General features: G+C 43.3%; 1 protein-coding gene across 1 annotated transcript in view; it reads left to right on the top strand.

Annotated features, from left to right (window-relative positions):
• The window catches only part of LOC113466133, a 60,169-nt gene that overhangs the window by 14,364 nt on the left and 32,666 nt on the right, over positions 1 to 13,139 (top strand). The window contains 8 exon segments of the mRNA XM_026821279.1: positions 1,476 to 1,651; positions 2,027 to 3,225; positions 3,667 to 3,847; positions 6,156 to 6,416; positions 7,727 to 8,184; positions 8,187 to 8,689; positions 9,015 to 9,391; positions 13,012 to 13,093. Coding sequence (XP_026677080.1) covers positions 1,476 to 1,651; positions 2,027 to 3,225; positions 3,667 to 3,847; positions 6,156 to 6,416; positions 7,727 to 8,184; positions 8,187 to 8,689; positions 9,015 to 9,391; positions 13,012 to 13,093 — 3,237 coding nt within the window.

The following is a 13,139-nucleotide window of genomic DNA, read 5'->3' on the forward strand; positions in this document are numbered from 1 at the left end:
CTAATCCATGTTAATAATATCAGGAGGGCAACGCATGGAGCAAAAGGAAAATCCAAGTGAATCACACTCGGTTCCACCCTCGATGCCGTCCTGAGTTCGACTAACCGAGTGACATCCGTGACAGAAGGGTCCACCGGAAGAGTAACCAGCTAAAAAAGCTCCCCCACAGGCTCCGAACTCTAAAGGCTCAGGATTTCTCCCTTTCCTTTTAACAAAAACTAACTTGCTTCGAAGGTTCAAAGTTTCCTACTAACCTCCGATAAAGGAAAGAAAACAAGTACAAAAAAAAAAAAAAAAAAAAAAAAACAGTGTTAAATTTGTTTCAAGAAATAATTTATGACCCTGAAAACTCATCATTTTGTTAGTGGATTTTGAGGGAAAAATAAATAAATAATAATAAAAAAAAAATTCCGAAATTCACTACCGTCTTAAGAGTGAAACCACTCCCGAGAAGGTGGGTTGGTAAAGGAATGGACTAGACGAGGGTCAACACTAAGGCTTAGACTGGCCTTGAACTTGATGATATTTGGAGCTTAGCCTTGAACTTTGATCTGTTGACGAACTTGAACTTGACGATGAGCATCTTATGTAATACATATAAGAAAAAAATAATTATCTTAGATTAATATAAGGCAATGGACTAGAGGAGGGTCAACACTAAGGCTTAGACTGGGCCTGATTGAACTTGATTGAGCTCGATGATGAGCTTGAACTTGATAATGAGCTTGATGGATGAGCTTTGATCTTAATCTTGAGCTCGACCACTGACTTGAGCTTCTTAGCTCCTTCTTAACTTCTACTCGACTTCTCCTGCCTCCTAAACGAGGAGCGCTGAACCTCCCTCGCAACGACCGCTCTAAACCTTCCACACGAGGGGGCACCGGGGCCATGAAGCCGAACCAGGCTACCCTGCACCAACTGAAAAAAGCTGGTGTCTCTCGAGAACTATTGGTTTTTTTTTTTTTTTTTTTTTTTTTTTTTTAGGTTTCATAGAGGGAACTGTATAGTAATCTTCTTTTTCTTCGCCTTTTCCCTTGTACAGACGAGGTCGGCGCCTTTCGTCAGCCTCAATCAGCCCTAACTAGGGTGATTGTTTTGGGCTGACATTTGGTTTTGGCCGCAAATTTTACGAGTGGATGCCCTTCGCACTCAACCTTTGCTATTTCTTTAGCAAGAAAAATTTCAGGCCGGTCTACTCCTTTTTTCACGTCCCGCAGCCAGACAACTATCAATCAATTACCATATTTCAACAATCTTTTTACACTGGTAATGCCACCACTGGTCGCTACTCAATTAAAGTAGCTACTCAATTGTCCTCACGATGCAGAGTGCACCCCGAACTCCAAGCACAGAGCCGAAAAAATTTCGACCCCACCGGGAATCGAACCCGGTACCTCCGGCGTGCAAGCCTAGTGTAATATCCACTCGGCCACGGAGGTTGCTAAATTTCAATGTTTTCTACTGCTGTTTTCTAGGTCGTCCCCCGAAGAAGCTGACCAAGGAAGAGCTACCTTCGACCGACCTCGGTAAATCCTCCAAGAACCGCCTCTCTCCAGACTCGGGTATTGTGACTGCTAGCTCCCCTAACTCCACACCAGTGTCTTGTGTGAAGAAACCCAGTGCCTTGACTGCAAGCAAAACCCCGCACAATGTAAGTAAGCTGGTGGTGTGGAAGAGCTCAGTGAGAATACTTTAAGCCTTAGAAAAGTATAATCTGCCCAAGTAAGGTACCTACCTAGGAACCCCTCATTTGACAATCTTGCATAGGACTGAAAAGTCCCTTTACTCCAACAGTAGGCTACTACTATTACTGTGGTCAAAATTTCAAAGCATATTAAGGATAAAATCCATACTTCGGCTGGGTTTGAACCCATACCTTCCTGCTTACCAGGCGAGCGTCTTGACCACTACGCCACCTAGGCAGGTTCTACAGGTTTTTCTTAAAAAAAAAGTCAAGGTAGTCTAGGGGTTTTCCAGTGATAGCAATAGTCCATTTATGACGCTGCTTGATATCTCAATGTTTCAGGTGAAAATGACGGCCGCAGTGATCGGCTCGATCATTCAGGATAAACGCAAGCCCAGCACGTTACCAGTGCGCGCTAGCAAGATCCTCTCACACCGGCGTTCCTCTGCCGTCTCCAATATTAAACGAAAGAAGCGAGGGCAGCGCAGGAAACTGAAGGAGAAAACCACGGAAGATAAGAAACTGGCGAAAGATAAGGATCTCATTAAGGTGCCAAGCTCGAAGATCTTGAAACAGCAACAGAAAGAACAAGCCAAGTCTAAGCTTTCAAGTAATTCAGTAGCTCCCAGCGATGGTAAACCGGTCGCCAAGAGAAAACCAGGTCGCCCTAAGAAATCAGATAGCGCTGTGACGAGTGAAACAACGGACCAAGCGGGAAAACAAGTGTTTGATATTCAAAAGCTAACGTGTAACAATAGCAACTATCTGAACCAAACCGAACCCCCTCAGCTGCTTGGGATAAGAAATACGAGTGTTTTAGCGAGCTCCATACCAAGTGCTTTCAGTCCGTGTAAAACCAGCGCGCTTAGTGTTCAATTGAATAACAATGTGTTCAGCAAAAGTGATAAACCCTCTAGTGATAGTAAAAGTAATAGTTTAGGCAAACCCGCCCCGCCCGTGCCCCCTGGGGAGCTGAAGATCCCGCCTGTCAAACCAAATACCGTCAAACCTAGTACAAACCTCGTGTCTAATCTCCTGTTACCTAATAGTAAGCTTAAGTATAAATCCAATGCGAAACACACGCTCAGCTATTCCAAGCTAGGCTATGAATTCAAAGTGAACCCGTACAAACCTCACGATGTGCGGAAGCAAGAAAGAAAACAGAGAAAACATCGACACCATCGCCACAGCAAGTCGAGTCTATCGCGTTCTAGTCATAAGAATTGTTTAAACAAGAAGCATTTGCAGCCCAAACGCATTGGGTACACACAGTCTAGTCTGCTATTGAGTAATTACGATCTGGAGTCTCTGATCAAGGCGTTCAAACAGTTGTGCTTCACCAATACTTCCCAGCCGAGTGCCCTGCAGAGGAATTCAGCTCTAGGAGCTAACAGGAATTTAGCTAGTCTAGGAGCTAACTTGTCTATAGTGACCACGGGGAGTGCAGCTAATGTAGGAACCATGGGCAATGTGAATAATCACGTGCAGAGGAATGCGGGCGAGATGTTGACGGCCATCTGTTTGAAATCCATGAAAACCAAGTGAGTGAAAATAATATTAATCTATTTAAGTAATACAACTTACGGCTTTTGTTAGTCTTACAATCAGGAATTTAAGGAGGGAAATTTCAGTCAAAAAAAGTAGACACGCCATGTAGGCCATTTGTCAATCTCTTGCGTCTAAGCTAAGCTAACCAGTCACTTGAGATTTCGTGTCCAATTTTACTTGTTACTGTTTCACTAACTTCAACCTTCGACGGTGGTTATGCGCACGGCTCGGTTAGATTAAAAAAAAAGTCGTTAGTTTTTATTGTTTCAATCCTTTCCTAGCTCAACCCTTATACACAAAAGGCCCGCTCTGAGGCTTAAGTTGGGGGAACTGGCCCAAGGGATGGGTTAAGCCTTGGCCTGTGTACAACCGCCACGGCCTTCACGCTATTCTTTTCGTCCACACTAAACCTTCCTCCCCGATTTCTGTTGCAGGAGACAGCGTGACCGGTTTTCCCTGAAGAAACACAAGCGCCACCATCGACATCGACGGCATAGTAAGGGAGCAGGCGCTTCCCCCTCTCAGGATCAAGCGGAAAGCACGTCCACTTCCACCGACCAGAATACGGTCGTCGTCAAACGGAGACCGAAGAAGGCGCAGGCTGAAACCCCAGAGGTAAGGAATTTTCAATTGTGTTAAGCACATTTGACCCAGCACCTAAAGGGAAAGTATTGTGTCTCTTCTCGCCCATTTTTATTTATCGTATGGACGTTTCATTTTTTTTTTTTCAAAGGATATACATAGAATACAGAACAAAGGAACTGATGCCCATCTGATGAGGTATATACTACGGGATGGGCACGAGTCCAATATAGCAGTTGTTTTCTTTGGTACGAAATAAAAACAGACGTGAAACACTTTTTTTAGTTCTTTTGTATAGCTCGCTCTCCACACATCTCTCCTACTCACCATTTCCGATATATATCTATATAATTGTGTTAAGCACATTTAAATGGTTGTCACAAATATCGATCCCCGATTATTACAGTAGATGAATTTTATGACTTGACTTGGACTCGAACCACCAACCTCCAGATAATAATAATAATGGTACTTATTTATACTGCTCGCATAGGACTGAAAAGTCCCTTTACTCCAGCAGTAGGCTACTACTATTATTGTGGTCAAATAAAAAAAGACGTGGAAACCACTTTTTTTTTTGTTCTTGTATAGCTCGCTCTCCAACACATCCTCCCTCTCACCATTTCCTATATATATCTAGTATACATTAAACATATTAATTTTCCTGTCCTCTTACTCTTGCTTCACAGAACCCGAACCAGTTCGAACGAGCAGTGTCTTAAAGTAAAAACCAAGAAGTAAAACATTAAGGTACCTACCTATAGAAGTGCAGGAAAGAAAAGTTTGGGTAACTTTTAAAGGGAAATAATAATTAATTCAAAAGCAAAAGTACATTTTTACAACATTTTCAGGAGTAAAAAGTTAAGCTTCTTAAAAATAATAATGAATAAATAATAATAAAAAATATGGAGATAGCAGAGAGTTAGTGTGTATCACGAGAATTAGTAGTAGTAATAATAATAATAATAATAATAATATTAATTAATAATAAATTGTACACGTTTACAATTATCCCTATTACATTCCCGATAAACACTTTGACCGCCAAGGCCTTTTTGCTTGTGTTAACCCCCACGCCAAGTTTTCTCGCAGTGTCTCGCATATGTGCAAGACAGGCACTTTTTGTGAAATCCGTGTCACTTATATGCGAGACAAGGCAATAATTGTATTCAATTTTTTTAAAATTATCAATTTTATTGACTGTCTCGAATATTTGCGAGACATATCCTGGGCTGTTTTTAATAGACATCTAGTGACTTTTCCGCTTCTATTCTCCAATGTTTCATTTTTCCATGTTTTTAGGTTTTTACATTTATTTTTTGTATCTACAAATTTTCAGATTTTCATTTCAAATAAAAAAAACACATTTTCATTGTTTTCTCATAAGAAATACATTGTATTTTTTATTTTGTCTCAAAAAATTCATTTTTCAAGATATTTTTTTCAAACAAAAACCAAAAAAATCCTCAGAAGCCAGGCTTTCAGAGCCCCATTTAAAATACACAGTTTAGGGTTGCAAATAAGCGAGACAGTCATTTCAAGTTGGAAACTAGGTGTCTCGCATATATGCGACCCACGCAATAAAAGTATTCAACGGCGTCTCGCATATATGCGACCCATGGCGGTCAAAGTGTTAACAGGGTTTAAGTATACGCGACCTGGAAAAGTCATGGAATCTGAAAATCCGCCAAAAAGTAAGGAAAAGTCATGGAAAATCGTGAAAATTTAATGAAAACCTGGAAAAGTCATGGAATTCGCCACCCGGTCAAAAATCAAAAATTGTTTTTTTTTTTCGAAAAACGCCCTGCGGCGCATTCCTCCTCATATTCCTTGACGTTCTGCATATTACATATTTTATTTAAATGAAGGAGTAATTCACTGATTTTTAAGTTCACCTCCAGATCCAAAGTCCAACGCGTTAACAACTGCACCACTGAGGTTGGTGAAACCCCAGAGGTAAGGCTAGTCACACTTCTACACGAAAACCCCCACTCTGAGGAGTCTGAGGCTTAGGTGTAGGACAAACAGCCTTAAAGACCAGGTTTAACGTATACGAATCTACGAAACCATTTCAACGGGTTTCTGATATTCTCGTATTGACCCAGCACCTAAAGGGAAAGTATTGTGTCTCTTCTCGCCCATCTGATGAGGGACATACTACGGGATGGGCACGAGTCCAATGTAGCAGTTGTTTCCTTTGCAAATAAAAACAGACGTGAAACACTTTTTTTTTTGTTCTTTTGTATAGCTCGCTCTCCACACATCTCTCCTACTCACCATTTCCGATATATATCTATATATAAATCATATTAATTTTCCTGTCTCTTACTTTGCTTCACAGAAACCCGAAACCAGTTCGAACGAGCAGTGTCTTCCCCTCAAGAAGCGCCATTATCACGTGACCTCAACCGGTGCCGGCACCGCTGGGGGCAGCACCACCCTCCTCCTGTCCTCGAGTGACGCTCACAACACAACCGGGGGCTCATCGGATAGTAAAAACAACTCTATCGATTTGTCCATCGAAGCGTGCATCAAACAGTACGCCACCGGTGATCTGGCCAGCGCTGAAACGTTGAATTCGCCAACCGAACGACAGAGTGGCGTAAGTGATTTTCTAATAAATTTTAACAGGGTTTACACGCGACCTGGAAAAGTCATGGAATCTGAAAATCGGCCAAAAAGTCAGGAAAAGTCATGGAAAATCGTGAAAATTTAATGAAAACCTGGAAAAGTCATGAAATTCGCCACCCGGTCAAGAATCAAAAATTATTGTTTTTTTTTCGAAAAACGGCCTGCGGCGCATTCCTCCTCATATTCCTTGACGTTCTGCATATTACATATTTTATTTAAATGAAGGAGTAATTCACTGATTTTTAAGTACTTCCGCCCCCTAATTTTCTGGAAAATTCTTGGAATTTTTCTGGAAAAGTCATGGAATTTCATTCCGGTAAAAGCGTAAAAGGGTTTACCTGTTTAATTAATGTCCGGGAGTGCCCGAGACTACAATATGAGTTTAAAAGTGGTTAAAGACTCAAAGTCTAACTTTTTAAAATGTACCTATCTGGCTGGGGAACTTTAAACAGGGAGTATATCAGCCTGAATTTCCCTTGCTAAGGAAACAGCAAAGGTTGTGTCCGAAGGGCAGCCGCTCGTAAAATTTGTAGCCAAAACCAAATGTCAGCCCAAAGCAATCACTCTAGTTAGGGCTACCCCCTAATTTTCTGGAAAATTCTTGGAATTTTTCTGGAAAAGTCATGGAATTTCATTCCGGTATAAGCGTATAAACCCTGTTTAATGTCCGGGAGTGCCCGAGACTACAATATGAGTTTAAAAGTGGTTAAAGACTCAAAGTCTAACTTTTTAAAATGTACCCATCTGGCTGGGGAACTTTAAACAGGGAGTATATCAGCCTGAATTTCCCTTGCTAAGGAAATAGCAAAGGTTGTGTCCGAAGGGCAGCCGCTCGTAAAATTTGTAGCCAAAACCAAATGTCAGCCCAAAGCAATCACTCTAGTTAGGGCTGAGTGAGAGGCTGACGGAAAACATTGACCCCGTCTGTACACAGGAAAAGGCGAAGAAGAAGATTTCACAGTTTAACTTTTTAATACCTATTTCATATTTTTTTCAAGAGGTTTGATATAGGGAACTGTATTATTATTTAACGTCACTCCCTCTTGTGTTTCTCCAGGTCAATTCAGCGAAGCGGAAACCAGGCGATAAGCCGGGCAAGCCCTCCCTCGCCGCGTCAGTAGAAGAGACAGTCCCCGTCCTCACACTACAGCGTAGGAAAAGGCGAAGAAGAAGATTTCACAGTTTAACTTTTTAATACCTATTTCATATTTTTTCCAACAGGTTTGATAGAGGGAACTATATTATTATTATTTAATGTCACTCACTCTTGTGTTTTTCCAGGTCAATTCAGCGAAGCGGAAACCAGGCGATAAGCCGGGCAAGCCCTCCTTCGCCGCGTCAGTAGAAGAGACAGTCCCCGTCCTCACACTACAGCGTAAGCGCTCCGGCTCCCGCAGTAACTACAACTGCTGCCCCTCACCGGCACCGGGCAAGACGCGTGGGCGAAGTAACAGCAAGCCGGACGAAGCTAAGAAAGCGGGGACTAGCGTGAACGGGAAAAGGCCGGAGGAAGAGTTCCCTGCCGCGCGAAATCAGGGACTGTTCCCGGGCCCTCGGAATCAATCTCTGGGCCGAGGCGAAACGCCGGCTTCGCGGAGCCAGTCTGGACTGGGGAGAAGTGAAACAACGCGGAAGTCTGCGCCTGCCCTCGAAGTGAAAACGTCGAGACGGCTAATTGAGCGGTCGGAAAGGCGGGCGTTACGGGAATCGTGCGACAAGAGAACGGCCGGGAAAGAAGTCAGGGACTGTTCTCGGGCCCTCGGAATCAATCTCTGGGCCGAGGCGAAACGCCGTCTTCGCGGAGCCAGTCTGGGCTGGGGAGAAGCGAAACAACGCGGAAGTCAGCGCCTGTCCCCGAAGTGAAAACGTCGAGACGGCTAATTGAGCGGTCGGAAAGGCGGGCGTTACGGGAATCGTGCGACAAGAGAACGGCCGGGAAAGAAACGAAAATCCCCGAACCTGCCCGAACGAAGCCGAGTGATAACGCTTCTGCCCGAATAAAACCGAATGAAGAGAAACGCGTGGGTAGGAGTTCGGACGTTTCCGTCGAAAGCCGAGTAAAACCGAATGAACGGTTAGCCGGTTCGGATGTTTCTGATGAGTTGGGTCGTGATGGGAAAGGAAGGAGAAAGGGGGATGGAGGTTCGAGTGGGATTCTGTTGCCGGAGATCAGCATCGAACCCCCGCACCCCCGGTTGCAATCGGAGGAGCTACAGTCGAGTCCGGAGACGAGACCACCTTCTGGTAAGTCCCCCAAGAGGTTTGACAGAGGGTACTGTAACAATTGAGGTCTTGTCCCGAAATTGAAGAGAGAAGGACAGGATAGAAAGCCAGCCTTTTCGAGAACGAACCTTATCTGTGTAGAATAAAGTTTGCCCCAGGCGCGAATCGAATCAGCGATATAGCGTCGAACTCGCGCGCTAACTAGACTGGCGGGTTTTTTGTGTTTGATTTAATCTATAGGACCTATAAAAGTGATCTATAGCACCGTTCCTTTGTGGAATGGGTCCCAGAATGAAATTGGTTTTCCTATCCTCTAACAATATCGTAACTTTCTCTTTTGTTGCAGGAATCTTCGAGCTGTCCCGCAAAACGGAAGACTCTCTCCTCTTCCTCTCCTCCCTCTCGGAGAAACTCAAATCCCCCACCTCCCTTCTCAGCGTGGACACGAAACCCAAACTGAACGGAATCTCCACACCCATCCACTCCCCGTCCGTGGAGGTGACGAAAAAACCCAAGCGGAAAAAGGCGAACCGGACGGGCTTCCCGGTGAAGAAGAAAAAGAAAAAGGTGCCTGTTGCGACCCATGTTCAGGAAGAAACACAGGACACGGTCAAAGAATCTGACAAAGAAGCGATGGAAGATACTAAAGAAATAGGAGATTTAAAGGAAACTGGGAAAGGAAAAGTAGACGAAACAGGGACGGAGGTGACCAAAGAAAACGTGGTGAAAGGAGTTGATGTCCATGAGCTCAAAGAAGATGGTGTTTTACTTGAACCAAGCGAAAATGCCGACAAACCGAGCAATAGAAAGTCGAATGCCCCGGTCAATACCGATGCGAACGCTAGCACGGTCAACAACGCTCTGAAAAGACGAAGTAGATGGGACTTTTTTTCTCTCAAGAAATCGATTTGAGCTGTCGAAGGGAAGCGCCGCTTCTCCTCTACGAGGTTTCCCTTCCTCCCCCTACTTACCATATACTGAAGTTGTAAAAGTAATTATTTAACTTGGATATTGAGACCGTTGTGGAACTAACTATATCAGAAGTAAAAATTCGAAAATTACTTGGAAAAATAGAAAGTAAAAATAACCCTACAAAATAGAAAGCCAGAAGAAAGAAAGCCAGTTGTTCCGAAAAGGAAGCTTATCTGTTTAGGATAATGTTCGCCCCGGGTGAGAATCGACCGCGACCTAGCCCTACGCGATACCCTTCAAGAGGCTGATAATTTGTATGATGGACCTTTAACGTCATTGTATAACTGGTAAGGTCTTTAGTTTCGGGATAAAAAAAACAACATTTATGATTTGATATTGATTTTCAGATGATACGAGTCAAACAGTGTTGTCTTCCATTTTCCTCACTCTACCTTCGAAGATTCGGGATTTGTACAATAGAATTTGGCACTAAAACAACATTTATGATTTGATATTGATTTTCAGATGATACGAGTCAAACAGTGTTGTCTTCCATTTTCCTCACTCTACCTTCGAAGAAAAAGTTACCCAAGTATTATGAAACAATACCGGAACCTATTGATCTCAACACGATTGATTTGAACATCAGCTCTGGTAAGTCGAAAATCCTTCATTCTTTTTCTTTTCCCGTGTCCAAACGAGGTCGGCGTTTTTCGTCAGCTTCCCAGTCAGCCCTACCTAGGGTGATTGCTTTTGGGCTAACATTTGTTTTTGGTCTTTCGATTCCCACCCGGGGAGGATTTTGACCCAAACAGATTAGGTTCGTTCTCGGAACGGCTGGCTTTCTCCTATCCTGTCTTTATTCGCTCTTCGATTTCGGGACGATAAGGCCTTAGCAGTTACAGTTCCCTCTGTCAAACCCCCAAAAAAAACTATCAAACTTGTTTTTTGTAGGAGGTACAAAAACCTGGCCTTTCTCCTATCCTGTAATACAAGTGAACCAAATAGCGAGAAACCAAAAAAGTGCTTGAAAGAGAGGAGTGAAGAGCAAAGCAGTAAACCTGAAGACAAAGAAACTGTAGTAGAAACTAGTAAGACTGAGGATCCAAAATCCGATAAACTAGACGAAAGCACGAGAACGGATAGCGAAGGATATAAGTGAACCAAATAGCGAGAAACCAAAAAAGTGCTTGAAAGAGAGGAGTGAAGAGCAAAGCAGTAAACCCGAAGGAAAAGAAACTGTAGTAGAAACTAGTAAGACTGAGGATCCAAAATCCGATAAACTAGACGAAAGCACGAGAACGGATAGCGAAGACGATTCTAAAGAAAATGTCATGTTAGATGTACGGTTGGGACGGGATGCCAAAATAGATGCTGAAGATAGTGAACTAATAGAGGAAGATAAAGAGAAACTTGGCGAGATTGATGATGAAGTGGAGAAAGAAACGGGTGATAAATCTAGTCGACAAAGAAAAGAGAACGAGGAAGATAAAGATGTGGAAGAAGACAAAACAGACGGAGTATTAGACGAAACCAAAGACAATGAAGATGAAAAAGAAGAGGCAAGAATGGGAAGAAAAACCAAATCCAAAGAAGCGCTCGATGTTCTTACCCCGGCGAAAAAATCCCGCCGAATAGAGTTGAGAAAACAGAAGAAGGAGCAGGAGAAGGAAGCGAACGAAGAGAAAGAAGAAGAGGGGAAGAACAGGAAGCGACGTGGGAAATTTTCCGAGCGAGGCGTGGGAGGGAAAAAATCCCGCGGGAAACACCGCGACGACAGCGATACCGAGAAGAAAAAGAAGGAAGTGGGACCGGCCAAGTGGGGAAAAAGGTATCTGAGTGCGGGACTTTTGTCGGATACGTACAAGGAAGATGCGGACACGGCCAAGGTCAAATCCAAGGCTGAAGATTTCCCGGGTGGGTTTCTCCCTCCACCTGCCTATTGTAACAAGTGGGTCCGCCAGCGGCGTGTGGACTTTAAACTCCCGCACGATCTCTGGTGGCTTCACACACATAACCAGCTGCCGGGCCGAAACGCGGTGCCTTCTTGGAACTACAAGAAAATCCGAACGAATGTCTACTACGATATCAAACCCAACTACAGTTCCTACGAAGCTCAGGCTTGTAATTGTGAACTACCTAAAGATCCTAACAAGCGTGGCTGTGGAGAGGACTGTCTAAATAGACTCGTGTATACGGAGTGCGTACCAAATATGTGCCCCTGTGGGACGCGCTGTGCCAACCAGTCTATTCAGAAGCATGAGTGGGCCCCGGGCCTCATCAAGTTCATGACCGATGGGAAGGGGTGGGGCGTAAAGACGCGGGATTTGATCAAGGCGGGCAGCTTCATATTGGAATATGTCGGAGAGGTGGGAACGACAGAGTGGCGTAAGTGATTTTCTAATAAATTTTAACAGGGTTTACACGCGACCTGGAAAACCCGGAAAAGTCATGGAATCTGAAAATCGGCCAAAAAGTCAAGAAAAGTTATGGGTGAAAATTTAATGAAAACCTGGAAAAGTCATGGAATTCGCCACCCGGTCAAAAATCAAAAATTGTTGTTTCTTTTTTCGAAATTAAGGGGTAATTCACTGATTTTTAAGTACTTCCGCCCCTTAATTTTCTGGAAAATTCTTGGAATTTTTCTGGAAAAGTCATGGAATTTCATTCCGGTAAAAGCGTATAAACCCTGTTTAATGTCCGGGAGTGCCCGAGACTACAATATGAGTTTAAAAGTGGTTAAAGACTTATTGTAACTTTTGATTGTAATATGTAATGTAAGGATTGAATAAAGGACAAGGGAAGGGTTTGTATGATAAGAAGGTTTATTGAAAAGACTATTGTAACTTTTGATTGTAATATGTAATGTAAGGATTGAATAAAGGACAAGGGAAGGGTTTGTATGATAAGAAGGTTTATTGAAAAGCAGAAAATGTGAACAGAGAAATATGTACAGGATGATAAAAGATGTATCAGAACTGGGAGAGTTTTTCCAGTTGTTGATTACGTTGCTAGGAGACAATATTACTGGGTGGTTGTTGTTTTTGAAATACTGTGTGTATCAAAATATACCACAGTCTCCCCCACTTATTTGAAGAGTCACCACAATAGATAATCTCTGAATCGAACTGGAGTGCAAGCAACCTCCGTGGCCGAGTGGGTATCAGACTAGGCTTACACGCAGGAGGTCCTGGTTCGATTCCCGGTGGGGCCGAGGGTTGAAGATCTGGAGGTGTCTGTTAGTGAAAAGACTGACGATACAAGTGAACCAAATAGCGAGAAACCAAAAAAGTGCTTGAAAGAGAGGAGTGAAGAGCAAAGCAGTAAACCCGAAGACAAAGAAACTGTAGTAGAAACTAGTAAGACTGAGGATCCAAAATCCGATAAACTAGACGAAAGCACGAGAACGGATAGCGAAGGAAGAAAACGTGGTGAAAGGAGTTGATGTCCATGAGCTCAAAGAAGATGGTGTTTTACTTGAACCAAGCGAAAATGCCGACAAACTAAGCGAAAATGCCGACAGATCGGAAGAGCGGTTGGTGTTTTACTTGAACCAAGC

The sequence above is a fragment of the Diaphorina citri genome, unplaced genomic scaffold (genome assembly GCF_000475195.1).
Source record: "Diaphorina citri unplaced genomic scaffold, Diaci psyllid genome assembly version 1.1 scaffold219, whole genome shotgun sequence".
Taxonomy (NCBI): Eukaryota; Metazoa; Arthropoda; class Insecta; order Hemiptera; family Psyllidae; genus Diaphorina; species Diaphorina citri.